At 49.8% G+C, this 23,739-nt stretch overlaps 10 protein-coding genes across 10 annotated transcripts; 2 read left to right on the plus strand and 8 right to left on the minus strand.

Moving 5' to 3' along the window:
* Positions 1 to 447: 447 nt before the first annotated feature.
* Positions 448 to 1,466, plus strand: P175DRAFT_0470440 (Cdk5/Pho85 family cyclin-dependent kinase; the record flags this gene model as incomplete). The annotated part of the gene is made up of 3 exons (XM_040895039.1): positions 448 to 489; positions 540 to 563; positions 627 to 1,466. 3 exons carry the CDS (start codon positions 448 to 450, stop codon positions 1,464 to 1,466), a joined length of 906 nt encoding a protein of 301 aa, XP_040755808.1.
* Positions 1,467 to 1,791: 325 nt separating this feature from the next.
* Positions 1,792 to 2,283, minus strand: P175DRAFT_0427078 (Bys1 family protein; the record flags this gene model as incomplete). The annotated part of the gene is made up of 1 exon (XM_040893214.1): positions 1,792 to 2,283. One exon carries the CDS (start codon positions 2,281 to 2,283, stop codon positions 1,792 to 1,794), a length of 492 nt encoding a protein of 163 aa, XP_040755809.1.
* A 1,300-nt stretch (positions 2,284 to 3,583) lies between these two features.
* On the minus strand, positions 3,584 to 5,353 carry P175DRAFT_0449908 (arylsulfotransferase family protein; the record flags this gene model as incomplete). The annotated part of the gene is made up of 2 exons (XM_040894451.1): positions 3,584 to 4,493; positions 4,550 to 5,353. The coding sequence occupies 2 exons, from the start codon at positions 5,351 to 5,353 to the stop codon at positions 3,759 to 3,761; spliced, it is 1,539 nt and encodes a 512-aa protein (XP_040755810.1). The 3' UTR covers positions 3,584 to 3,758.
* Positions 5,354 to 6,251: 898 nt separating this feature from the next.
* On the minus strand, positions 6,252 to 7,034 carry P175DRAFT_0527889 (uncharacterized protein; the record flags this gene model as incomplete). Its single annotated transcript, XM_040899566.1, has 3 exons — positions 6,252 to 6,484; positions 6,579 to 6,810; positions 6,915 to 7,034. 3 exons carry the CDS (start codon positions 7,032 to 7,034, stop codon positions 6,252 to 6,254), a joined length of 585 nt encoding a protein of 194 aa, XP_040755811.1.
* Positions 7,035 to 7,078: 44 nt separating this feature from the next.
* On the minus strand, positions 7,079 to 8,031 carry P175DRAFT_0527890 (uncharacterized protein; the record flags this gene model as incomplete). The annotated part of the gene is made up of 5 exons (XM_040899567.1): positions 7,079 to 7,234; positions 7,288 to 7,403; positions 7,460 to 7,595; positions 7,649 to 7,869; positions 7,929 to 8,031. 5 exons carry the CDS (start codon positions 8,029 to 8,031, stop codon positions 7,079 to 7,081), a joined length of 732 nt encoding a protein of 243 aa, XP_040755812.1.
* A 769-nt stretch (positions 8,032 to 8,800) lies between these two features.
* P175DRAFT_0426288 (sialidase family protein) lies at positions 8,801 to 10,134 on the minus strand (the record flags this gene model as incomplete). Its single annotated transcript, XM_040893155.1, has 4 exons — positions 8,801 to 9,238; positions 9,304 to 9,352; positions 9,407 to 9,523; positions 9,587 to 10,134. The coding sequence occupies 4 exons, from the start codon at positions 10,132 to 10,134 to the stop codon at positions 8,801 to 8,803; spliced, it is 1,152 nt and encodes a 383-aa protein (XP_040755813.1).
* Positions 10,135 to 11,504: 1,370 nt separating this feature from the next.
* On the plus strand, positions 11,505 to 12,481 carry P175DRAFT_0497548 (DUF967 domain protein). The gene is made up of 2 exons (XM_040896307.1): positions 11,505 to 11,602; positions 11,681 to 12,481. The coding sequence occupies exons 1-2, from the start codon at positions 11,567 to 11,569 to the stop codon at positions 12,224 to 12,226; spliced, it is 582 nt and encodes a 193-aa protein (XP_040755814.1). The 5' UTR covers positions 11,505 to 11,566; the 3' UTR covers positions 12,227 to 12,481.
* A 21-nt stretch (positions 12,482 to 12,502) lies between these two features.
* bipA (Hsp70 family ATPase KAR2) lies at positions 12,503 to 14,873 on the minus strand (the record flags this gene model as incomplete). Its single annotated transcript, XM_040895040.1, has 4 exons — positions 14,553 to 14,873; positions 14,298 to 14,493; positions 13,137 to 14,242; positions 12,503 to 13,068 (listed from the first exon to the last, which is right to left on the minus strand). The coding sequence occupies exons 1-4, from the start codon at positions 14,698 to 14,700 to the stop codon at positions 12,503 to 12,505; spliced, it is 2,016 nt and encodes a 671-aa protein (XP_040755815.1). The 5' UTR covers positions 14,701 to 14,873.
* A 962-nt stretch (positions 14,874 to 15,835) lies between these two features.
* P175DRAFT_0527895 (putative translation elongation factor EF-1 subunit) lies at positions 15,836 to 18,749 on the minus strand (the record flags this gene model as incomplete). The annotated part of the gene is made up of 5 exons (XM_040899568.1): positions 15,836 to 17,043; positions 17,119 to 17,301; positions 17,353 to 18,093; positions 18,355 to 18,417; positions 18,515 to 18,749. The coding sequence occupies 5 exons, from the start codon at positions 18,747 to 18,749 to the stop codon at positions 15,836 to 15,838; spliced, it is 2,430 nt and encodes an 809-aa protein (XP_040755816.1).
* A 440-nt stretch (positions 18,750 to 19,189) lies between these two features.
* On the minus strand, positions 19,190 to 23,273 carry pan2n2 (poly(A)-specific ribonuclease). Its single transcript, XM_040894452.1, has 4 exons — positions 22,970 to 23,273; positions 21,580 to 22,877; positions 20,405 to 21,520; positions 19,190 to 20,329 (listed from the first exon to the last, which is right to left on the minus strand). The coding sequence occupies exons 1-4, from the start codon at positions 23,096 to 23,098 to the stop codon at positions 19,375 to 19,377; spliced, it is 3,498 nt and encodes a 1,165-aa protein (XP_040755817.1). The 5' UTR covers positions 23,099 to 23,273; the 3' UTR covers positions 19,190 to 19,374.
* Positions 23,274 to 23,739: the final 466 nt, after the last annotated feature.

The following is a 23,739-nucleotide window of genomic DNA, read 5'->3' on the forward strand; positions in this document are numbered from 1 at the left end:
TAGTTTGAGCACTGTACAGAGGGACGCGTATGGAATCTGACGGATTTATCTTCTTACATTTCAAGTCTATGATACTTTCTAGTTAAAACATCCTAGTTGCCTGCAAATGAATAACTAAATAGCTGCATATTCCAAACTCTGTTGTGAACCTCAGGCAACCGGGGTGGTGTGGTATTACATAGTGGGGTTGCCTCAGGTTCCTTTAATCCCGCGCCATCTCCCCAGCCTCATCCATTCATCCATTCATTCATTCACTTCAACAACTCTCTTCCTCTCCTCAACCATCATCAACCCCTCGTCTTACCCTTTTCATCAACTATCTATATCAACCTCCGTGGTCTCTCTCTGTATAGTTATATCGCCAATTTGTTATCATCCTCGAGACGACCCTCTTTCTTTATCTACTCTTCTCCCATCTTTATTATTACCCCTCTAGTTTAGCGCGCGATGGCTCGAACACATCCCAGCTCCTTCCAACAGTTGGAAAAGGTAGGTCATTAATTACCCTCCGTCTCGCGTGGTTTCGCTAACCTCAGCAGCTAGGTGAAGGCACCTATGCCACGGTAGACTCCCGTCCTTCTATTCCTCGAGATGATCCCCCCTAACTCACCTACCTACCCCTCCAGGTTTACAAAGGCCGCAACTGCCAAACTGGGGAGATGGTGGCGTTGAAGGAGATTCACCTCGATTCGGAAGAAGGAACTCCCTCCACGGCGATCCGAGAAATCTCCCTGATGAAGGAACTACACCACGATAACATCCTGTCCCTGTATGATGTGATCCACACCGAAAATAAGCTCATGTTGGTCTTCGAGTACATGGACCAAGATCTGAAGCGATATATGGATACCCACGGCAACCATGGGCAGCTGGAACCTGCCGTTATCAAGTCTTTTGCATTCCAGCTATTGCGTGGGGTGGCCTTCTGTCATGATAATCGTATTCTCCATCGCGATCTCAAACCACAAAATCTGCTAGTCAATTCCAAAGGACAGCTTAAGCTTGCTGATTTTGGTCTCGCACGTGCATTTGGAATCCCTGTCAATACCTTCTCTAACGAAGTTGTCACCCTGTGGTATCGCGCTCCAGACGTGCTTCTGGGCAGCCGCACCTACAACACCAGCATCGACATTTGGTCTATTGGATGTATCGTGGCCGAGATGTTTACCGGACGTGCTCTATTCCCCGGCACTACTAATGAGGACCAACTCCAAAGGATCTTCCGTGTGACGGGAACCCCTACTGAGCGCACCTGGCCGGGAGTCTCGCAGTTTCCTGAGTATAAAAACAACTTTCCAATCTATGTGCCGCAAGATATGCGACACGTTGTTCCCCGAATTGATCCGTTAGGTCTCGAGCTGGTCCAGAGCATGTTACGACTTCAGCCGGACTTGCGCATCAGTGCTGTGGATGCGTTGCGTCACCCATGGTTCGACGATCTTCCTGGTGCTAGGCCGGTCTCATAAAGTCAAATAATACAAGCCTTCACTTGGAAGTCACGCCCTGGTTGGGCATGTCAGCAAGTGCAAAGTTGTAAATTCCGATTGTATTGTACCCTACTAATTTCAACATACTACAGGTCATGAGAGCAAGGCTTTGGGTAAAAAGAATATCATTTCGTGGTGCCTTAGATTTCCTTTTGTTCATCACATTTACCCGTACATAGTGATTTCACGTCTCAGATTTTACTACCTCACTCCTCACTCCTCACTTCTCATTCTTGCATTCTGGCTACTCAAAAGTCAACACTCCCGTTCCCCGGCCCGTTCTGGTGTCTACCTCAACATCGCTTTAGCAGATCGTCAAGGTCAAATCATTTGACGCTTCCTGCATTCGCACTTGGCTTCCACGGGGCGGAACCCCTTCCTCCCACCGGATCTCTGGTTGCGACGGCATCAGGGTCACGGGTTCTCCCCTAAACGGATCCCCAAAGACATCCGACAAATCATACCAAACAATGTCATCGACCAGATTGTATGCGAAAATTGTTTGTGGTGCGCTGTTGTATAATCCGTCCATCACAGTGGTGATCTTGATGGCAATGCCACCAGTCTTTTGATCGCGCCGGAAGACCTCTGAGTAGTTTTGGCCAGACTGAATGACTATCTGGGGGCTGATCATCCGGCCCACAGACCACAAGTACAGAGGCTCTTTGCACTGGTTCCTGACTATTGCCTGGCCATACATAGTGTTGTTCGTGAGCTTGATATGGCGACCTGCTCCCGCAGCGGATGTTCCTAATGCTAGGACAAGCGAAAGAAAGGCAACAAAGTTAAAATGCATATTGTGCTGTTGTTTATGTTCAGATGATATGACTTGGACAGTAGGGTATTTTCTTTGGTGCTCTATGCCGAACTCCTTGGTCGGATCTCTCGAGGTTTTATATCCCTCTTCGCCACTCCCTATCCTCAGAAATCTACCGTGCCTTCGTGTTTCACTTAGGCCACAAGCCTCAATTGTTCAAGGGCGACTCACTGCCTGTCCCGAAGGAAAAAGGGACTACTGGTCTGATAATAAGTCACACATCCGTCTGTATAACCCTCGCCGGCCTCGTCGACCTTCCGTCTTGCAATTGATCTCATTGAAGTAATACAACGCCGTCCCCCCGTCCTTGTCCCGTCCTTGTCCCTTCCATGGCCTCACGATCTAGTCCCATATACCAAAGAGTGACTGAGGCAAGAGACCTCTAATTTTTGCCATACTTTCAAGATAAATCTAGGTAGGACAGGTGTACCTGCATGAACTAGTCCATCCAGGCTCGGGTCTCTGCATTACTGGCATATAGTAGCTAGTACGACACAAGCTTCTTCTATCAAGCTAGGGTATGAACTCCTGCATCGAAACATTCAGTGTCGGTGCATTTCCCGGGACCCTTTCCGTTCGTCATTAGGCTGAACATGACCGAAAGATCCTGGTGTTTTCTCCCCTTCCCAATTCCTACAGACTAGGCTTCATACCCTCGTGGAATTCGGACCTTGCATTCTCTAGCATTGTTCAATAATCCCTCTCTAATTACAGTGTACCGCCTTTAACATCTCCATCCATGCAAAGCAGTCTCATTCCTAAAGGAAGAAGAAGAAGAAACGAACCGATCAACCTACTTCTGTACAATACAAGCCAGGCTACAGTTTTATATTGCGTGAGACAATATCAATGAAGTTCGCCATCGTGCTACGTGATCATGTCACTTCCACCAACTAACTGAGGCATTTGATAACATTGCATTGAAGCACCGCGCCGGGGATCTATTATTGATCGAGATAAGATTTTTAGCGTATGCGTCTGTAACATGGATAGTTGCTCATTTCGTCGAACCGTGCTATAATCCATGCACTGTACCCGGCAGATTCCGATGTAATCTACCTGATAGTACTACTAGGACTGGGGAGGGATTCTGCATAGAGATCAATTTCCCGCAAGAGGGACCTGGGAAATATTCCGCTCGACTTTGATGAACATATACCTATCCCAATCAAAAGGTCGGGTTGGATTGGCTCAGCCTTGGTATACTTGTGTGAAAGTAGTTAATAATGGGGAGGATTCTAAACGGAAGCACGATCTAGTTCATTGTTTCCCCCCCCCCCCCCCCCCCAGAGCAAAACCAACGTATGTACATGAGACATGAATATAAAGGCATGAAATGAAATATGGCAAGGAATCGAATATACAGAATCACACAGACCATTCATGGCGTCAGATACCATGGTGTAACCGGGTGTGAAAAGAATGCGGCCAGCGACCGTTCTTGTCTGTCTTCTCTATACCTCTACAGTGGGAGAAGCTACCGGCGGTTCGGCGGGAGAAATGATCGCCACAACGGGGGAAGTACCAAGCGGAACATCGCCCTTTCGGGCAACCGCTTGCATGTATCCGGTTGGCAGCAGTCCGGTCAGTTCGGTCGTGGATTCGAAGCCGGTACGCTTAACCATGGCCTTGAATTTGTTGTGGGAGCCATCGGAATACAAGGAATAGTAGACGGCGAAGTTGTCATACTCGGTAGCCCCGTTCCAACTCATGTAGACCCGGACGGAATCCGGGCCCGCCCGTTCGACGACCAGTGCGGGAGGCCAGAAAGGGGTGGCCTTCCATTCACACTTGAAGCCACGGTACGAGGCAACCGCGTTGTCTTCGCCGAATTGGACCGTCAGAACTTCCTTGTTATTGGCGTCGAACTCCTTGACTCTTGCGATGGAGCCGTAGCCTAAGACGACATGAGAAGATTCGTCGCTCAGAAGCTGGTAGCTTCCTTGGCTGACACTGTGGATCACATCATCCTCGTCGTTCAGGACGCGCAGAGCATGCACGTTGCGGTTGACCAGGTCGACATTCAAACTGATTCCAGTCGTCGGGGCAACTGCCTCGCTAGGGTTATTCGCATTATTGAACAAACTCAAAACAAATCCCTCCGCCGTCTCGTTGTAGACGCGCATGTCGTGCTGCCACGAGAAAACGGAGCCGCTATCAATCTGGAAGTCGCCAGCGCCTATCTCGCCCTATAATAAAAAGGATTCAGATCGACTCGATAAGAGGAAGCAGAGAATACCCGTACGTTCAGCCGCCATCCTACAGTACCGTTGTTGTGGATGTAAAAGCCCGACCAGTAGTGACGGACAGAGATCATGTATCCGTCCTTCATGAGTTCAACCGAATTGATATGGTAGGCATCCCATGGTTTAGCTTGACTTCCCACATCTTCAGACCAAAACTGTTTCGAGCCCTGCAGGGGAATATCCTCGATATGATCCAACGCGCTCCACGAATAGACAATCTCGTTGGTCGCAATATCGATTTCGAAGAACATTCCATTGAGCATATAGTCATCGGGGCGGCCACCGATACTAGTGAGGTCGCGTTGAGTCACATTGTAGCCCGTCACTAGCAGGGTGTTTCGCTTCGTGATACGGCTCTCATGGAGATCGATGTACGAGTCTCTGGGAACGCCGTCGGGGGCGACGAAATGCTGTTGAAGCTTGACGGTATAAATTTCGCGGTAGGTGTTGTCAAGAATGTGAACCGTCCCGTATCCAAACCCCAAATCTGTCATCTCTCCAGCCCAAAATGTGATCACGTCCTCATGAAAGAGTTTCTGCACCTTGAAGTTTGCGGCGACCTCCCGGGGTCCCTGGTAAACCAAATTGGCATCTTCATCGTAGATAAGGGCCGCTGTTCCCAGTTCTTGGTTGCCTCGAGGACCGACAAAAATGTATCCCGGATCTGTCGGACCGCTCTTGGTGACTTGGACCTGAGGAGGGAGAAACGGCTCGGTTCGGAGGGTCATGAACGGCCAGTTGTCCGCAACTGCTTCCAGGGAAAGCAGCAAGACGCTGCACGTCGAGAGGAAACGGCGTGCCATGTTGAGATCGCGCGATCTATTCACTGGTCAAGTCGGACATGAATATATATGTATGTAGGTAGGTAGGTAGGTATGTATGTATGTATGTATGTATGAAGAAGGAAGATATGTACAACAAAAGCGAAAAGCGCGCGGCGGGAAAGGAGTGTGGGTATAAAAGTCCGGGGTATAGGGGAAAAGGCAGCAACAGACGAGGAAGCAAGAAGAGGAGATAGAAAGGAAGAAAGCAAGAAGAAAGGGAACTGATCAACAGTTCCTCTTCCTGTCTGTCAGAAGAAAAGGAGAAGGATCGAATTTCTTGGAGAATGAACGCTGAGGGTAAAGTCGAGAATCACAGGTACGTACGTTACTGGTGGGTCATCATAAGGCGAAACACGCAGGCCCCCACCGCCTTTGCATCTCTTCAGGAGGATCTACGGAGTACAGCAGATGTTATTGCTCTTGCTCTTGCTTCAATTTCAGGGAGATATTGATCGATTCGCTCGAAATCAGGGCGCACATGGACTACCTAGGTATGGTCGTGAGACAGAAGGCGACTCGAATCCCATGAAAAACAACTCAGGAACCCAGCATAAAGTTATGAAGATACATAACCCTCTCGATCATTCCCTTTCCAGATACATTGCCGAGATCGTTTCAGTTTCCTATTCGGGTCGTGAGCTTCATAATCGCCAAAAAGGGAAGACTTGAATAGTTCGGTGGATTTGGATTCTAGCACCTGCACACACATTACTGCTATAGTAGCATTCTAGCCTTATTCCTAGCCATGCAATCTCCAGCAATATATAAGAATAAGACCCTGTTCGAGTAATCCAAACCAATATCAAAACGTTAACCCTCTCGTATAATTTAGCTAATCTTCTAATAGGCTGGTATATAGTATAGTACGTGAAGGAGCCTATTTCTTGGTCATACGCGGGAGTAAGCACGGAATGTCAGACACACGCAAGTAGGTAGCATAGATCGGATCACGGTACGCCGGGCTTCGGATTTTCTCTAACGGAGAGGAGAGTAGACGCAGAAGCGGATTGGGAAGACCAAGATGTCCGTGGAATTGGATACTTGAATCTCGAAGGGGCGGCGAGAACGGATCTAGGGCTTGCGGCTGCGGAATGGCCCGTCGTTCTCCTTCTGGATCGGGGGAGGGGGTCCACGTTGAGATTCAATTTAGGCCCAGCGCAGTCGATGTGGTTGGGTATGCAGTATCAAGCTCATTCCAGCGAACGGTGGTGGCAGGCTTGCTGCCCATGTGTCGATCGCTTTCCGCTGGTCCTGGTGGAAATTGGCGGCCACATTAACAGATAACACGGCTGTGTAGCCGACCGGTGTCTGATGGACCTAGTTAAGGACCCGAAGCTCATACTTGGAGAAGACAAAATCGATGCGCTCATTATTCTTGACTGCCCGTGATATCTGTTACTGTGGCCGCCGATCTTAGAGGAGCTTCCAGTAGAGATCTGTAAATTTAGGATAGTCCATTCTTTTATGGTAGGTATATTCCGCCCCCAGATTTGTTTATCTGTAATCTGGCATTTTTATTATTTTTCTTTCGATCTCTTACCGCGTGCGCAACGCTCACACGGCGGGTTCCCTCCATCAAGGAGAGAACAGCGCTCACTACCAGCCAGGCAAAGGTTTCTTGCGCGGGGGCGGCGGGGGATCCAGTGGAAGTTACTGGCATGACGATACTATACGAAAAGATGTTAGCCAAAAAGCATCCAAGCTTCAGGCGGGAATAGCGGCGCAACGGCGCAAGATGCGCGCCCGCCAAGGCATATCAATCAACGCAGGAAACCCAGAAAATAATGAAAAATGACGGAGTGTGAGCCGCAATATAGGGATATTGCGGTATGAGGGGATATGAGGCGGAATATGAGGGTGCTATAGTATATTGTTATTACCTTCTTGCTTGCACCGGTCCTTAGTACATAGACGTCCCGTAGTAGATGTGCATAGAGATCCCCACAGGCCCTGTTCACTGGCTCGGCCTGGTTACCTTTCAGTGTCCAAACTGCCACATGAGGAACCCTAATCATGCCATCCTGGACGTCTGCAGAATCAAGTAATTGGACCCATTGCTGGGGCCAGCGCCCCTTGGACCAGGACCAGCTAAAAGCGATCGACACATGGGCAGCAAGCCTGCCACCACAGTTCGCTGGGGGGCCCTGCGGACATAGTCTACCAACAGGGCATGCGTGGACCGGACATTGGCATGCTGATAGCCCCCCAGAAGACGATCACCCTGGATCAATTCCGCCAGACATTCAAGATAGCCGCGGAACACAGAACTTTTACGTCTGCATGATTTGTTCCCAGCCTTCGAGAAGGTGTAAGTGCAGTTAACAGGATCAAGGACTGACTACTTCTTCGGCTCCCGGGGTTCAGTATGGAGTGAAAATGGTCTGTATGACTGTTCGCATTACTGTCGTCATTCTTCCGTGTTCTGTGTTCCGCTGCTATGTTGAATGCCTGGCGGAATTGATCCAGAGTGATCGTCGTCTGAGGATGCGCCATCACTGCTGAAGTGTTATGAGCAAAGTTCCAAAGGAGCAAGACAGGGGGGTTATACGCTGACTGGAAGTGGTGTGGTCGAGCTGTACTCGGCGAGAAGTGTGAGATCGAAGAAATAGTGCGTCATATCTCACGATCATCTTGAAGACCTTCCATGATTCATTCATGGCATATTATCTTCGATTCGATGGGCTTGCGCACAGCCTGCCTTGCTTTTACTCGGCTGGGGACTAAAAGAGTCAAGGTTTCGCAACAGCTTCGGAGATGCAAAAGATATCGAGGGAACGCGTCGAGGGGAATCAGAAGTGAAGTCAGGAGTGAAAGCCGGAGTGAATTCAGAAGTGAATTCAGAATCCAAGTGTTGGGTGAGGTGAAAGCTGCCGGAGTGATATGATGTGTGGGCAAAGCAGTGGTGGTTGATGAGAAGAATTTTTTCACAATCCCAACGTCCAGCTCTCCTACGTAACCACTTTGGAAGAGATCTTTCACCAACCCCATCTAGCTCCCTGGCGAGAAAGTAAACATCTTTCATGAATGGAGTCGGTTTACCATCCCCAGGTGGAATGGAACACCCAAAGCCAACTAATTGCCTGTCTTGCAGAATAACCCTAACCCTAAACCCTATTGGAGTTGATGGCCGTGGATTTTAATACACTCCCTGACAGACTCGAAGTCGTGGTCGTAAATCTCTGAACTGGACAAGATCCATGAACCGCTGCTTGGTCGCACTACCTTCACCATCCGTAATCACCGCAATGGATTGAATCTGTCTTTGGTTGCTTAAAATAGAGTGGTTGCCGCAAAAAGAGAGCCTCTGGAATCTAGATTCTCGTGAGTGGGAGGTCTGATTCATGAATTGCCTGCGGACAGTACATTTACACTCTAGATAGTTATTTCGTTAGAAAGAATGCTATTCAACGCTATTGAAATTATCTTCTACAGATCAGCCAGAGCCTCCTCCAGATTCATCACGCTGACAGTAACCGCATTGCTAGTACCGCCTAGAACGCCGCCACCATTAAGCAGCAGCATGCGCGGGTCTTCGCTCAAGATCCGCAGGGAACGGGTGTAGCTGTACGCTTCGGGGGTGGCCACTTCAGTCCACTTGCCCTCGCCGAGAGCCTGGTTCACGAACACGGTGCTCAGAGAGCCACAGCTGACGACGATGGTTCCGTTGGCGCCACCCCATGGGGTCCAGACAACGTAAGGCGAGGCGGTAGGGGCTGTGCCATCGGAGACGGTAAGCCGGTGGTGCTCTGCGTCGGTGAACCCCTCGGGGTCGGCGCTGATGCGGTAGTACACGGGGAAAGAGTAGGAGGATGTCCCGAAGAAAGAGCCGTATTCGTAGGTGTAGATGTATTTGCCGTTGGGGAGCTAGGGTAGGGTTAGATAGATAGATCTAGGCTTTCTAGAAAGAAAAATGGAGAAGAAAGAAGTACCTTGGCGACAACAGGCATACCGGGTCTATCTGTGTAGGTGGGGTATGCACTATTATCAGTTAGCATATACCCGTGCATAGGTTTGGGAGGGGGGGAAACGTACACATCGTCTATGACAGGTCCCCAGCTCAACAGATCACTACTGGTCTGGTGGACCAGTTTCTGACCGTGGGTCGTATTGGCTCTCTGGTCCGAGTAGTAGCAGATCAACTTGCCCTTGCTGCATTCATTCCCGAATCATTACAATGTGCTCAGCAACAGCGACATCTAGATATATACGTACTATGCCATCAAGAATGGCTCCCAAACAGGAGTCAACCCGTTATCGGGAACGGCCTCTCCGCCATGAGCAATATGGCTGACAAACTTCCATGTGCGGCCGCTATCATGCGAGGCATAGAGATCGATCTGAGTCGAGCTCAGGTCGGTTGGAATACTACTTCCTGCGAGCAACAGGGTTCCGGCTGGGAAACGGCCGATGCGCTCTGGGAGAGAATAGAGGAACGGCTGGTATCGCAGACCCAGGCCATTAGCGGTATCGTGGACCTCGGAGAGCGGAGACCAGGTCTCCCCAAAGTCGGTGGAACGGTAGATGGGGAAGTAGACGATTGGGGGTTCTGGGGAGTAGTTTTCCCAGGTGGCTAGGAGGTCACCGTTGGGTAATTGCTCATTGCGTGCGTAGAGGGTGCGCGGGATTGTGTAGTTGCTGGGAGGGTCGAAAACGACGACATTGGAGTAAGGCGTGGGTTTAGCAGCTGGTTTAGATCCCGGTCTTGCAGCTGCGGTTGTGATTGCCGCTACCAGCGGAAGAAGACGAAGCAAACGGTACATTGTGAGCCAGTTTTCTGTGCTGTGATTGCCATTGTCCATAATTGAGCGATCCACCGGGTTTTTATACTCGGGATTTCAGAAGAGCTTCGAGGATAGATTCATCCCGCCGGAGTATTAACAAAGCTGTACGGATGGGGTCTGGGGAAATGCGGAGGATCCTAAATCGAACCAAGTGTTAGCGCGGGGAAATTTCCATCAATCGCTGGCAAGTATTGCTGCAGAAAGCCACGAAATCATGCACGGCAATTGAGTTGTTTATTTCTGGAGAGGAACGCTTCCAGTTAGGGGTTTCGTGAGAAATATTTGGAGTTCGCTCGGAAAATTCCTCAAATAGGCCAAAGCGAAGATCGGAGCTTTCTCCAGATCGTGCAAGCCACCAAATCTGGTGTTTCAAAGCATCTTTCAAAGCTCCTGGTGAGCTCGTATCCATAGAGACATGGGTACTGGGCTGGAGGTGTAACGCGTTGTAGTATATGGACACGCTTTGCTATGAGCCGCCATACAACTTCTGGAAGAATAAGATCGAATACATGGACCTTTCCGGAGTAAAGCCTGACGGTCACGAATCTTAGCATGGGACGAGTAGGACTAATAAACCGCCTGGATCTGGCTTATCTTGACGGACTCCCCCTTGTTGTCCCAGATAGACAACCTTGGAATAATCCTCGACCATAGGATCGAGCTGCAGTTTGTCAATAATATAGGGCTGCCAGCAATCATGTGACCCGAGCCAGGGAGGTTCTGAATGTGATAAACATGTAATTGGCTTGCATTCTGTTGTCATATATATCCTTTGGGTGTATTTGATATGCTGCTTGGAAGGAACAGGATAAATATAGATACGTATAGATATCTATTTCATTCCGTCAGGTTGTTGTTATGCTTTGTCCGGAGTACTTGGAACGAACAATGTATCAAATCCAATATTAAGATATAAGAACTAGCTAAGTTGGTTTGTAAAGTATACAGATGGTTAACCCTGGATAAAAATCAACACATCTGCTCACCTTCGTCGCTACCGTTGTCACAGGGATCTGCAGGCCTAGAGACGAGGTTGGGTTCCGGTGACAGCAGCTGCCTGAACCCCACTGGAAGACATTTATGATTTCCTAGGCTCGAAGGCCTGCCCGTCGAGGAGATTCATGGGATCTTTCCCACTCAGCCTGATATGATCGCGTAACAGACATAAAGTAGTTACCTAGGTACCCTACCCTAGGGTATTTGTGTTGAGTTTCCTGATCCGATGTAGTAATGGATGATGGAATGGAGAAGAGAAGTCCGAATCCCCACTTTTCCCCTCCCCCAACCAATATATATACGGATACATATATTCTCTCTCCCCATTTCCTTCCTCCCCTAAACAATCCATCCATCCATCCATCCCATTCCCCATTCACGTCTACGTCCCAGAATCTATATATCGAGGTACAAAATGGAAGACACGCTCCTCCAACCAGCCAGCACAGATGTAAGCCCCCGGGGGTGTGACCCCGAAAGAAAAACAACCTCCTACTCTAACCCCCCAACCCCAACTAACCAAAACCAGCTCCTCGACCTAACCGCCCAAGAATCCTCGACAGCGGTCATCTTCCCCTCCTTCACTGCAACAACAGCCTGGAACCTCGGCCTCGCCCTCCGCAACCGCATCCTCGCCCTGCCGCCGTCGCAGCGCAAACCGGCCCTGATCTCCATCTCGCTGTCGGGCGCCACGGAGCCGCACGTGATCTTCCAGTGCGCCACGGAGCCCGGCACCGTCGCGGACAATGAGACGTGGGTGCGCCGGAAGCGGAATACCGTGTTGCGGTGGGGGGTGTCGAGCTGGTTGATGCGGCAGAAGATGTTGGCGGGGCGGCGCGGCGCCGATGTGGCCACCGTGGAGGCGGCGTTTGTGGAGAAGTTTGCGCTGGCCAGTTCGGCCGGCGGGAGGACGCCGGATGATTATGCGATTCATGGGGGGGCGTTTCCTGTGCGGGTGAGGGGCGTGGATGGCGTGGTGGGGGTGGTGGTTGTGAGTGGGTTGAAGCAGGAGGATGATCATCAGGTGGTGTTGGAGGTTGTGAGGGATTTTATTGAACAGCAGGGGGGGGTTTAAACCCCATGAAACTATTCTATATATCCATATATAGATATATATATAGCCTCCATATGGCGTCATTTTACGTGAAGTCAAGTCTCAAATCAGATGCATATTTAGGTATCATGCGAGAAGAGCCTATCTTAATTAGAACTAAGAATAGGTGGTGGTTTGGATCTTGATCAACGTCAAGATGAAAAAAAGTTCAAACGAAAAAAAAAAAAAAAAAAAAAACCCCAGCTTCAAAAAAACATTATCAAACTCCAAAAATCCCTCTAAGTTATTTTTTTTTTTTTACAATTCGTCGTGGCCGTAGCTGTCATCGTCCTCCTCGGTGGGGGCAGAGCCGTACAGCTTGCTGGTGATCGGGTAGGCAACGTTGGACAACTGCTCCTTCTGCTCCTCAAAGTCCTCGGTGGTGGCAGTGGCACCGTTGTCATCGAGCCAGTCAGCCACTTCCTTGACAGCGTCCAAAATGGTCTGCTTGTCATCCTCGTCGATCTGGCCACCAAGACCGTTCTCGTCATTGACCTGGTTCTTGAGGCTGAAGGCATAGTTCTCCAAGCCGTTGCGAGCCTCAATCTTCTCCTTGATGGCCTTGTCCTCGTCAGCGAACTGCTCGGCCTCAGCCACCATGCGCTCGATCTCTTCCTGGCTCAGGCGGCCCTTGTCATTGGTGATGGTGATGGACTCAGCCTTGCCGGTGCCCTTGTCGCTAGCACCAACCTTCAGGATACCGTTGGCGTCCAGATCGAAGGAGACCTCAATCTGAGGAACACCACGGGGAGCGGGGGGGATGCCAGTAAGCTCGAACTTGCCGAGAAGGTTGTTGTCCTTGGTGAGGGAACGTTCTCCTTCGTCTGTAGATTACACAATTAGCATGTGCGAAAACGGGATACCGGAATAACCCAAGGAATTGGATACTTACAAACTTGGATCAGGACAGTGGGCTGGTTATCAGCGGCAGTCGAAAAGATCTGGGACTTGCGGGAAGGAATGACAGTGTTGCGGGGAATGAGCTTGGTCATCACACCACCAGTGGTCTCAATACCGAGAGTGAGAGGGTTGACGTCCATGAGAACAACGCTCTCGGTTCCCTCCTCACCAGAGAGAACACCACCCTGAACAGCAGCACCGAAAGCAACAGCCTCATCGGGGTTGATACCCTTGCTGGCCTTCTTGCCGTTGAAGTACTCCTCCAGAATAGCCTGGACCTTGGGGATACGAGTGGAACCACCAACAAGCACAATGTCATCGACATCACCCTTGGACACCTTGGCATCCTTGAGAACCTGCTCAACAGGCTTCAGGGTCTTCTTGAAGAGGTCCATGTTCAATTCCTCGAACTTGGCGCGGGTCAGAGTCTCGGAGAAGTCCTCGCCATTATGGAAGGCTTCGATTTCAATGCGGGTGGACATCTGGGAAGACAGAGTACGCTTGGCCTTCTCGACCTCGCGCTTGAGCTTACCCATGGCCTTGAGGTCCTTGGTAACATCAACGTCGTTCTTCTTGTTGTACTGCTTGACGAAGTAGTCCATGACACGGTGGTCAAAGTCCTCACCACCAAGGTGGGTATCACCAGCGGTAGCCAAGACCTCGAAGACACCATCGTCGATCGACAGAAGGGAGACATCGAAGGTACCACCACCAAGATCATAGACGATCACCTGGCGCTCACCGCCGGTCTTGTCCAATCCGTAGGCGATAGCGGCGGCGGTAGGCTCGTTGACAACACGGAGAACGTTGAGGCCAGCGATGGTACCGGCATCCTTGGTAGCCTGACGCTGGGCGTCGTTGAAGTAAGCGGGGACAGTAACAACGGCGTGGGTGACCTTCTTGCCAAGGTAGCCCTCAGCGATCTCCTTCATCTTGCCGAGAACCATGGCGGAAACCTCCTCGGGAGTCATGGTCTTGGGGGCCTGGTTGACGTCGACGGTAACAACAGGCTTGCCATCCTTGTTGGCGACCTTGAAGGGGAAGTTCTTCATATCCTTCTGGACGTCCTTGTCACTGTACTTGCGACCAATCAATCGCCTAGAGCGGGTTAGAACACGTCTCCACACGCACACACGGGGAAAAGCGAACTCACTTGATATCAAAGATAGTCCTGCGGGGGTTGGCTGCGTATTGGTTCTTTGCGGCATCACCGACGAGGCGTTCCTCATCTGTGAAGGCGACGTAGGAAGGAGTAATACGGTTTCCCTGGTCGTTGACGAGAATCTCCACCTTTCCATTCTGCATCACACCAACACAGGAGTAGGTGGTTCCCAAATCAATACCAATAACTAAAAAAGGATATCCAGTCAGCAGCGCGCCCTTGCAAGACAGCTCAATTGACCCATACCTGTTCCGTAATTCTCCTGTACCGAGTCATCCTGAGCGTGTGCAGTTCCGAAAAACGCGAGAGGCGCAATGAAAACAAGAAGCAGGTAGAAGATAGTGGTCCAAGCAGCAAACGGCTTAGCCGCACCACGACCAGCTGTGCGCGACATTCTGAATATGAGGGGGGGTTCCAATACTGGGAACACGTAGCGAGGGAAATTGACTCCTCCTCCAACAGCCCAAGAAGGGAAAAAAAGACCAGGTAAAAAAAAAAGGAAAGCCGGCTCCGAAAGACGAAAGAGGCTTCCAAGATCCTAACCACGAGGATGCTAGAGGAAAGCAGAAAGAAGAGAAAGAGGATGGGAGGGCCAGAGGGCGATGGGGGAGAGAGAAACACGACGAGGAGAAGAAGAAGAGAGAAGGACTGAGATGCTCCGCGGGCAGCTTCTTGTATGGAATCCCAGCGGCAAAGAAAGCGCAGCGGCCATGCTGGCCTTTTCGCGGCCTGCACACCTCAGGTTTACTCCTCGCGCTCTCATTGGCTGCCGACGCCACCAGGGTCACGGCTGACTCAGCGCTGTGATTCACCGCCTTGGTTTTGCCGGTGGAACTCCGGGCGGTTTGGAGACACTATGCCGTATCAGGACTAGACGATCGCCTAAAACAATCTAGTGGCTGCAGGGGTCAGTGGCGGATTCCCCATTAGGTCTAGCGTTGATTAAGTAATCTTCACGTCCTCACGGGACCACCCGACTTTCTCAATTTTGGATACGTGGACAACAACCAGGTTGGTTGACAAGTTGACATGAATGGCTGATTCTTTTTCAGTTATTTACGGTGTAGTAATGATTAACTTGTTGAGAATCCGCTGGATCCCCACCCTTCAATGGTGGACACTCTCCACCAAACTAGGATGGGTCCCTGATAGGCAGATTCAAAGACACTAACTCGTCAGAACATATGGGCCAGATATACATACTTGAGTACTCCAGAGAATCCATATTTAGTCCCTGTGTACACTTGTCCTTATCATGATAAAGGAAACTACTGTCTGTCACGGCATCCATATCCAGGACATACGCCCTGAAGTGGCGAGATCGATCGATTGCCCCTGACCCAGCTTTGTAGATCACGTATCCGGACAAAGAACTCTCTTCAAACCCAACGGTCGAGTTTGAAAGGTAAAAAAAAAAGAGAAAAGAAGAAAAAATATGAATGGAATCCGATTACCCTAAAAATCAAAATATTGGGACCAGTTTCAAGAGAAGACATATATAGATATCGAAAAAAAAAAATCTATTTTCTTTATTCCAGTAATCCCGCAGCTATGGTTTCCCCCCCAGCGCGGAGAACAATCCTCGTCGGCGCCTCCAACGGCACTGCCTGCTCCATTTCAACAACAACCCGAGCAACTGCACCGGGTGGGATAATCTTGGGCTTCCTCTTCAGGACCGACCCCGATCCCTTATCCAGCGTTGCCACTAGTCGACTGATCCGCCCGGGAACATGAAGGCGTCCCCGATGAATGTCGACCATCCTAGGCAGTAGGTGGTCAAATGCAAGGACTTTGCATCTGAACGAGGTAATGTTGGGGATAGGGGAGGATGCGTGGCAAATAACATCGCCAGAGCGAAGATGGACAGGATCGATATTAGCCAGGTGCAAAACCACATTCTGCCCTGCGACAGCCCAGTCGCTGCATTCTCCATCTACCTCCAGACTTCGAATCGTGGCGGTCTCTCCACTCGGCATAGTGAGAATGTGGTCGCCTACTTGCAAGCTGCCGGCATCAAGGCGACCGGAAATCGAGAGAGGATTTTGCACGCTACCCCGGAAGACATCACCTATCGTCATGCGGAGCGGTTTATCCATCGCATGGGAATACGGCTCGGTGGCCTCAAGCTCTTCGACGAGCGTACCACCTTTGTACCATAACACATTCAGATCATCACTTCGTCTGGTGATGTTATCACCGCTAATACCTGAGCAAGGTACGAACGAAATATTCTTGGCTTGGAACCCGGCCGTCGTCAAAAATGCCGAAACTTGTTGTTCAATCTCTTCGAAACGATCCTTGTTCCACTCAACGGTATCCATCTTATTCACAGCAACAATAATGCGTTGCACACCCATACTCCGGACAAGCAGAGCGTGTTCTTTTGTCTGGCCCTTCAACCCGGATTCGTAGTTTCCTATACTAGAGTCGATAACAAGTACCGCAAAATCTGCCTGGCTGGCCCCCGCGATCATATTCGGAACAAAATCCTTATGGCCGGGAGAGTCCACTATTGTGAAAACCGTCTTTTCCGTCTCAAACTTGCTTGTCGCAATGTCGATCGTCACGCCTCGAGCCCTCTCCTCAGTGCCTTGATCCATAACCCAGGCAAGAGCAAAAGATCCTTTCCCAATCTTCTCCGCTTCTCGTCGATACTTATCCAGCGTTCGTTGGTCGACTGCCTTTAAATCAGCGAGTAATCGTCCCATGAGTGTACTTTTCCCGGCATCAACGTGACCTTTATTCTAATCAGCAATTTTTTTTTTTTTTTCACTTCTTCGAGTAAGAGAGAGATAGAGAGAGAGAAACAAACCAATAACCACAAAATTCATTGCATTCTTCCGTTTCGTTTTCTTATACTCAGAAAGAACATCCAGGTTCTTGCTCTTCACATTCACTTTTTCGGCAACACTCAAGGTATTCATTTCGCCTGCCAAATCAGACTGGCCCTTCTTATCACCTTGCGGCTTTGAGGCAGATTGTTTCGACTTGAAGCCTGCATTTCCATTAGGGGAGGGATTTTATAGCTTTCGCCGAATAGCCAAACCTTTAGCTGAGCTCTGTGCATTCAATACCACATCGTCGGGGCTAGGGCCTGCAAAGTCAAAAGGTTCAGCAAGGTCTTGTCCGTAGATCTTGATCAGATCAAGGGTATTCGTGTATAGGTGGCTGGGCTCGGTCGTCTTCAGACTCTTGTCCCCCCCGACAATAGTCATGGCGAACGTTGATGGCGGTGCACGGATATTGACGGTAGATTGTTCTTCCTCCTTCTCGGCAATAGGAGGAGCGTCCATGGCGGAATCCTTTAATCCAGTTCCCGCTGGAGGAGATTTCGGTTGTGGTTCAGGAGAGGGTTTCTTCTGGCACAAGGTTCCCGTTCGAGGCCCGTTCCCCAAAGATTGGAGCAACGGGGGGCGCTCGGCGAGCTTGGGTAGCTTTCCACTGCTGGCCAGTCGTTCACGAAGCGACAGCGGAACTCCCTTGGCTTGCTCTGCAGCCGGTTCATTCTTGTCCTCCGCAGACACCGTAGGTGTGGTGATAGCAGGACCCTTCTCACCCTCCTTCCTCTTGCGCGCGGCGGCCAAAGCAGCCAACTTCGACATCTTTCCTGGGTTTTCAGGAGCACCACCAAGAAGGCCAAGTCGAGGATATAATGGTTCAACAAGAATATCTGCCTTTCGATGCGCCGGTACATCCAGCCAGGGACAGTCACGAAAAAACTCCGCAGCCGAGAAATGAGCGTGTTGCGCGGTATTATAAGTTGTGGGAGGAGCAGGATATGAAGGCACTGAGAGAAAAGAGCTTGTTAGAACGGATTCAAGCTTTTGCGATGAAACGAAGTCAGTTTAATCGATCAGAAAACCCCAGAATAAAGAACCGCACATACTCACTTTCCATTTCATCTTGTCGCAGTGCCCACAACATGTTCCTCGACATTTAATCCGGCACAAAAACGAAGACCAAGTCCCGAGAGCCCAACCACATCAAAGACACAAAAGGACAGAATCCAGAATCGAAAACAAGACAAAACCAAAACAGGACCGCTTACCTTTCGCCTTTGTTGTCGTCGCCACAACCACCTGCTTCGTTTTCACTTCTTTTGTTTTCTTGCCTAAAACCCAGCATCGTCAGCATCAAATGGCCCCAAAAATCCCCAACAGGTAAAGAAAGACAGGCCGCTCAGAGTAAAGAACAAATTCCCAACCCACCTCTCAAATAATTTACCGACTTCTCTACATCATTGTAATAATGCCAGAGCGCCTCTTGGACTTCCTCGCGGGTCGCAGCCACAGAAGGCTCGCCGCTAAGTAGTTGGGCGAGCACTTCTCGAGTACACTCTTCGAGAAGCTCCTTCTCCCCAGGATCTTGGGAGTCATAGCCATCATCGTAGTCATCGTAGTCATCCTCGTCGTAGCTTACGGCCTTAATACGATGTCGTGACATGGCTCTCTGGCTCAGAAGGAGGGGGGCGGGGTACGTAGGCTGCCGCCGGAGAAGGCTCAAACGTAGCTGTTGAGGGGGGTTAAAGAGGAAGGGGAATATGAAGGTAATGAAGCAATAAAGGGGTAAAAAGAGCGATGGAGTTAGGCTACCCAAGGCCTTGAAAGAGCGTCAAGATCTAAATGCAGAGCTTGGGTTGAGGTTTTGGGTTCGGGGAGATTGAAGTCGGAACTCTTTCTTTCTCCACGTCATTTTCCATTCGACCGCTCTGTATGTTTTTGCCATACAAAAGACACTATACGGAGTACCCTTGAGTCACAATTTACACCAGCTGAGCCACAGCATACGACATTGAATGAAACGCAAATGCGGATAATTGGAATAGAATTAAGAGAAATTTAATGATATTTCCGTGTGTCTCTTTATCAACCAGACAGACCACTACCTAGGTACTACTACTCCCATCCCATGCAACCAAGCAGGTAAAAGCCAAAGCATATCAAAATGCCACTCTTCTTTATTGCGTAACTGAAAAAAAAAAAAAAAAAATTCATATCACGTACGCTTATCCGTGCAACTCATGATGATGTCGTCAGTCGAGACGTATCCCTTGGGTAGAATGGGGTGCCTATTTCAGAGGGCTACCGCCAAAGAAATCTCCCGTCCCAGGCCCTGCAAAGCTGCCATTGCTGGGGGTCAACGCAATAGATCGTCTAAATGCTTGTCGTGGTGTGGCTGGTGCACTTGTTCCTGCGGCTGCGGCTGCCACTGCCGCCGTGGCTCCTCCAGCCTCAGGCGTACTAGGGGTGTTGCGACCGCTATTGTTTTGCATTGTAACTGCTGTCCCGGGCCGAGAAAGCACCATAGCAGTGCCGTTGCGCGGTGGTGGTCTGAATCCCAACTTGGATCCCTCGCGGAAAATCTCTTCCAGGATTTGAGACACAATCCCGGCGTCCTCGTATTCTTGAAACTTCTTCCACAGACGGAGAGCCATGCGTGCATCTTCTATGGAATCGTGTCCCTGGTTATTATCTGCTGACTCTTCTTGGATGTACTCCTTGAACACAGCCCAAGCTAGATATCGAAGGCTAAGTCGTCTGTTCTTCCCGGGATGGAAAAACAGATATTGGGTGTCGACTGTCTGCTTTTTGGGGACCTGGATGTTAATCTTACGGAAATCCGAGGCCAAGCCGTGTCCCACGAAAACACAGCCCAAATTCAGAAGCAGCCACAGCTTTTTGTATGCAACTTTGAGAGGAACCACATTGTGTTGACTGGTTCTTGGATCCAGATCGCCGGGTTTAATTCCCGAGTATTGAGTCACGTAGTCAACAATAGCCTCTTTAATGGAGATATAATCATCGATAAATGGAACACCTTCTTGGATCCCCGAGCCTCGAAGGACTGACACCCTAGCGAGACCGCTTTTGCTGGGACGCACAATCTCTTGGGAGCCGTCGGCTTTAACATTGATTTCTGCTTTCTCGAGATCAACAAACTCCGTGTCGAGCGCAACCGGGGTGCCGGGGGTGGGTTTCTCTTGCTCAGAAAGCATCACCCGTGATTCCACAGGGCGACCACAACTACAGGAGAGTGTTGTTAGAATCTATCGAATACCTTTTTTTTTTTTTTTCATGCATGAGTAGGGAGTAACTTACTTCACAGACCAGTCGCGGAAAAGCAGGGTGGTATCAAGGAAATTTTTCCAAGTGTCATCAACAACGTGGCGAGCGTCTTTGACTTGGTATGCAAGTACACATGGTGATTTCCACGGTTGGTTGAAACGTAACGCCTCATCCTTGTCGACTTCTGTAACAAGGAAATCATTGAACAAATGCCATTTGCTCTTTGTTTCATGTTCTGGAGAAGAAACAGAGACATTAATGAAAGAAACTAGGTGTGCTTTTTGGTGTTCAGGTATATCAATTTCTGCAACCAAGCCCACCAACTCATAAATCATGAGCCCGGGCATATTTGCCTGAACACGCACCCTTAGATCATCTCCTTCAAAACACAGGACCTGGCCACCGTCGAGAGCAATGCCAATCTCCTCGGGCAGCCAGCCGGGGATCGTCCAAAGACGTCGACAGATTGGAGTCGCCAGGGCCGCATTCAGTATCAGAACAAGAGGCATGCGGTGAACAGTTTTTCGAATTGCCACTTGTTGGTACCGTCGACAGTAGTTACACCAACCTCTATTTTGCGTCTCCCGTTCGATACTTGCTCGTAGGATATTCGAAAAACGGAACGCAGGGTTTCTGCGAGCTTGTTTGATATCAACATTGGGATAGACCAGCTCGTTGGCGAGCGAATTTCCAGGTCGGACGATCTCATTCTGGCAGAACATGCATCGAATAGACTCCGACGCAATAGTCGCCAGCCTCTGGTCAAGATCCTCCGAGTTCGGCAGGATCTTACGGAAATCCTGGGCAATTTGACTTAGGAAGAACCTGGTCACAGACTGAATTGCCGACGACAGAGACTTATTGGTTAGATTCTCTTCAAATAACCCTAAATTTGAAGCTTCACGGAAGCTGCTATAGGTCTTGAGTAAATTGGTCGCCTGGCAATTTTGCCCGTTTGCTTTCTCCAGCATATCAAAGAGATAGCCCATCTCGCAAAGGAGACAATTCTCGGCTATACACGAACTCGCTGCATGGTGGAGGGAGATGTTTCGGACCAAGGGGATAAACTTGAGAAGTTGCAGAAGAGAGTTGGTGAAAGAGTTCGCGATATGGGTTTCCAACCCGGAAAATGTAGTCTGGTTATAGAATCTATTTTCAAGGAGTTAAGAGGGTTATCAATATCAAGAGCGGGCAAGACTCTTTCTTACCTAAAGTCGAAATCATCCACTCCGAATCTACTATACTTGATTTCAACATTGCTATATTTAAGGAGAGGGTCGTCTTCAGCCTCTCCGCTGATCTTGGCGCCAGCAAGGGCGTCGGCGGCGTCGGCGGCCGTGCCATCGGGGTTTGTCTTATTCTGCTCCCTTGCCTTCTCACTCAAAAACTTGGGCGCAATAAGAGCGGACTCTGAAGACGCCAGGGCGCGAGTATTCTCAACCTGATACCGTCGGCCCTTCTTTGGATTCGGTGCATAATGCCCCATCTCCGCCGGACGAAGATAGGGAAGCAGTGACTGGTCTATGGCGGCTGGCGGACTGCCGACTTCGAAAACAAGATGGCTGGGCCATGCAGAGAGCAAGCGCTCATGGTAATACGGCATACCGCTCATATTCAACGGGGTCTCAGGGGACCAGTCCAAAGAGGGAGGTCGTGGGGTAGCATCCGCCAACTCGACCTCTTTACTCATCTCGTTGAAGTGAATCTTCGCGGGCGATCCCCACAAATGAATGGAGCATTCTGCATCATTAATAGCTAGGGCTTCTCCCGAAGGAGATATGTCGATACCCAACATAAAGGAGACATTTGCTTGTCGAAGATTAATCGCGTTTGGATTCATTAGGTCGACGACCTGAACTTGGCCAGTTTGCGAGGCGACGAAGCTTGTCGTATGTAGTTTCGGATGCATACGAACATACGCAGCTCCAGCATGGAACGGGATAGGTGGTAGTGGTGACAAAGTTTTCAAATCATACACATTTGCCAATGGATCAACGATGGGAGATCCAAGCTGCCTCATGGAAAACCCACATGTAACCAAAAGATCATTCCGCGCATCCATATCATTGATTGCGGTCCCGTGTGCCTTCCAGGACTTGACAACACTAAAGTCAGACAAACTCAGTGCATTCACAGAGCCCGTATCTGTGGCGGCACAGAGATACCGGCTCTTCTTCATCATGACATAGTGGTGTTCTGTGGGTAACTTGTCGATGATCACCCCCTTATCAATATCAATAGTAAACATCACGCGCTGGCATCCTGCGACGATGATTCTGTTTGTTTGGGCCGTAAAGCTCATACATCGGAGATCCGTAATTTCCTCATGGTTAATATGCCATTGTGTCAAGCCGCGTCGCGTAATCATATGCACGCTATTCAAGGAAAGCGATATCACCCCCCTCTCATGGAACAATATTTGCCGGACCGGGCCCTCGGAGGCGGGATGCGCTCGAACAGAGGTGTACCGTTGCAGTTCAGGCCCGTAGAAGGAAGTAATTCGACCCTAGCAAGAAGCAAGACACCGACATCAATTAGCACGGAGTCCGATTTCTCCCCCATCCAACTCGGAACCCCCAAGAAATAATCCATACATACATATTCATTTCCTATCCACAACAGTTCCATCACATCATCAAAGGCTATTGTCGTCGCGATTGTTGGCATAGCATGCGAGCTCGGAGGAGGGAGCGCGATGCGCGACAATTCATCCCAATCAGCCTCCATGGCATTGGTATTATTTCGCCTGGGCCAAACCCCAGGCCAGAGCAGTGCCCCAGTACACCAATATTTTTCACTCGTGTGGGATTGTTCAGAGGAAAACTGGCTCTGCCCATATGGAAAGCTAAGCAAAAGCAGGCATCGTTTGGCAAAGGTGCGGCGCGGGGGGGGGGGGGGGGGGAGGAGGAACGTCTCAGTAGTAAGCTGCGCTCCGACCGTCAAAGCAAGAGGCGTGTAGGGGAAGGCAGGCACTTTCCACTCAGCTAAATCCCCCGACCACTGACTACTACCTGACTATCCTTCAGTCCACACTCGAGAAGCGCGGAAGAAAGGTCTCCCAGGTGCAAGTCTGTATCTCTCTCACTCGCAGCTGGTCAGGTGTCGGGGTCAAAGTGTACTATTCCTACTTAGGAAAGTAGACTCTATTAGGTAAAAAAGAGCGGAAATTGACGAATCTCGCTTTTATTGCCAGATTATACTGAACGCTTTCGCCTAATTATCCTATTCAACACTATCTAGGTAGTGTTCTTGTTGAGAGAAATATTGAATTGGTGATTTGTAGAAAGTAACCTTGAATGAAAAGAGTAACATCATAGATAACTAGTTGTTGGTCAGAGCAAGTCTGTATATCCTAACAAACCAGATGG

Source organism: Aspergillus ochraceoroseus, assembly GCF_002846915.1.
Source record: "Aspergillus ochraceoroseus IBT 24754 chromosome Unknown P175scaffold_1, whole genome shotgun sequence".
Lineage (NCBI taxonomy): Eukaryota > Fungi > Ascomycota > Eurotiomycetes > Eurotiales > Aspergillaceae > Aspergillus > Aspergillus ochraceoroseus.

Coding starts and splice junctions, on each gene's coding strand:
- pan2n2 (XM_040894452.1), bottom strand. CDS start 23,098: ATGGAGGCTGATTGGGATGAATTGTCGCGCATCGCGCTCCCTCCTCCG. Junction 21,521..21,579: donor GTGGATGATTTCGACTTTAG/GTAAGAAAGAGT, acceptor CCTTGAAAATAG/ATTCTATAACCAGACTACAT. Junction 20,330..20,404: donor TTCCGCGACTGGTCTGTGAA/GTAAGTTACTCC, acceptor ACTCTCCTGTAG/TTGTGGTCGCCCTGTGGAAT.
- P175DRAFT_0497548 (XM_040896307.1), top strand. CDS start 11,567: ATGGAAGACACGCTCCTCCAACCAGCCAGCACAGAT. Junction 11,603..11,680: donor TCCAACCAGCCAGCACAGAT/GTAAGCCCCCGG, acceptor AACCAAAACCAG/CTCCTCGACCTAACCGCCCA.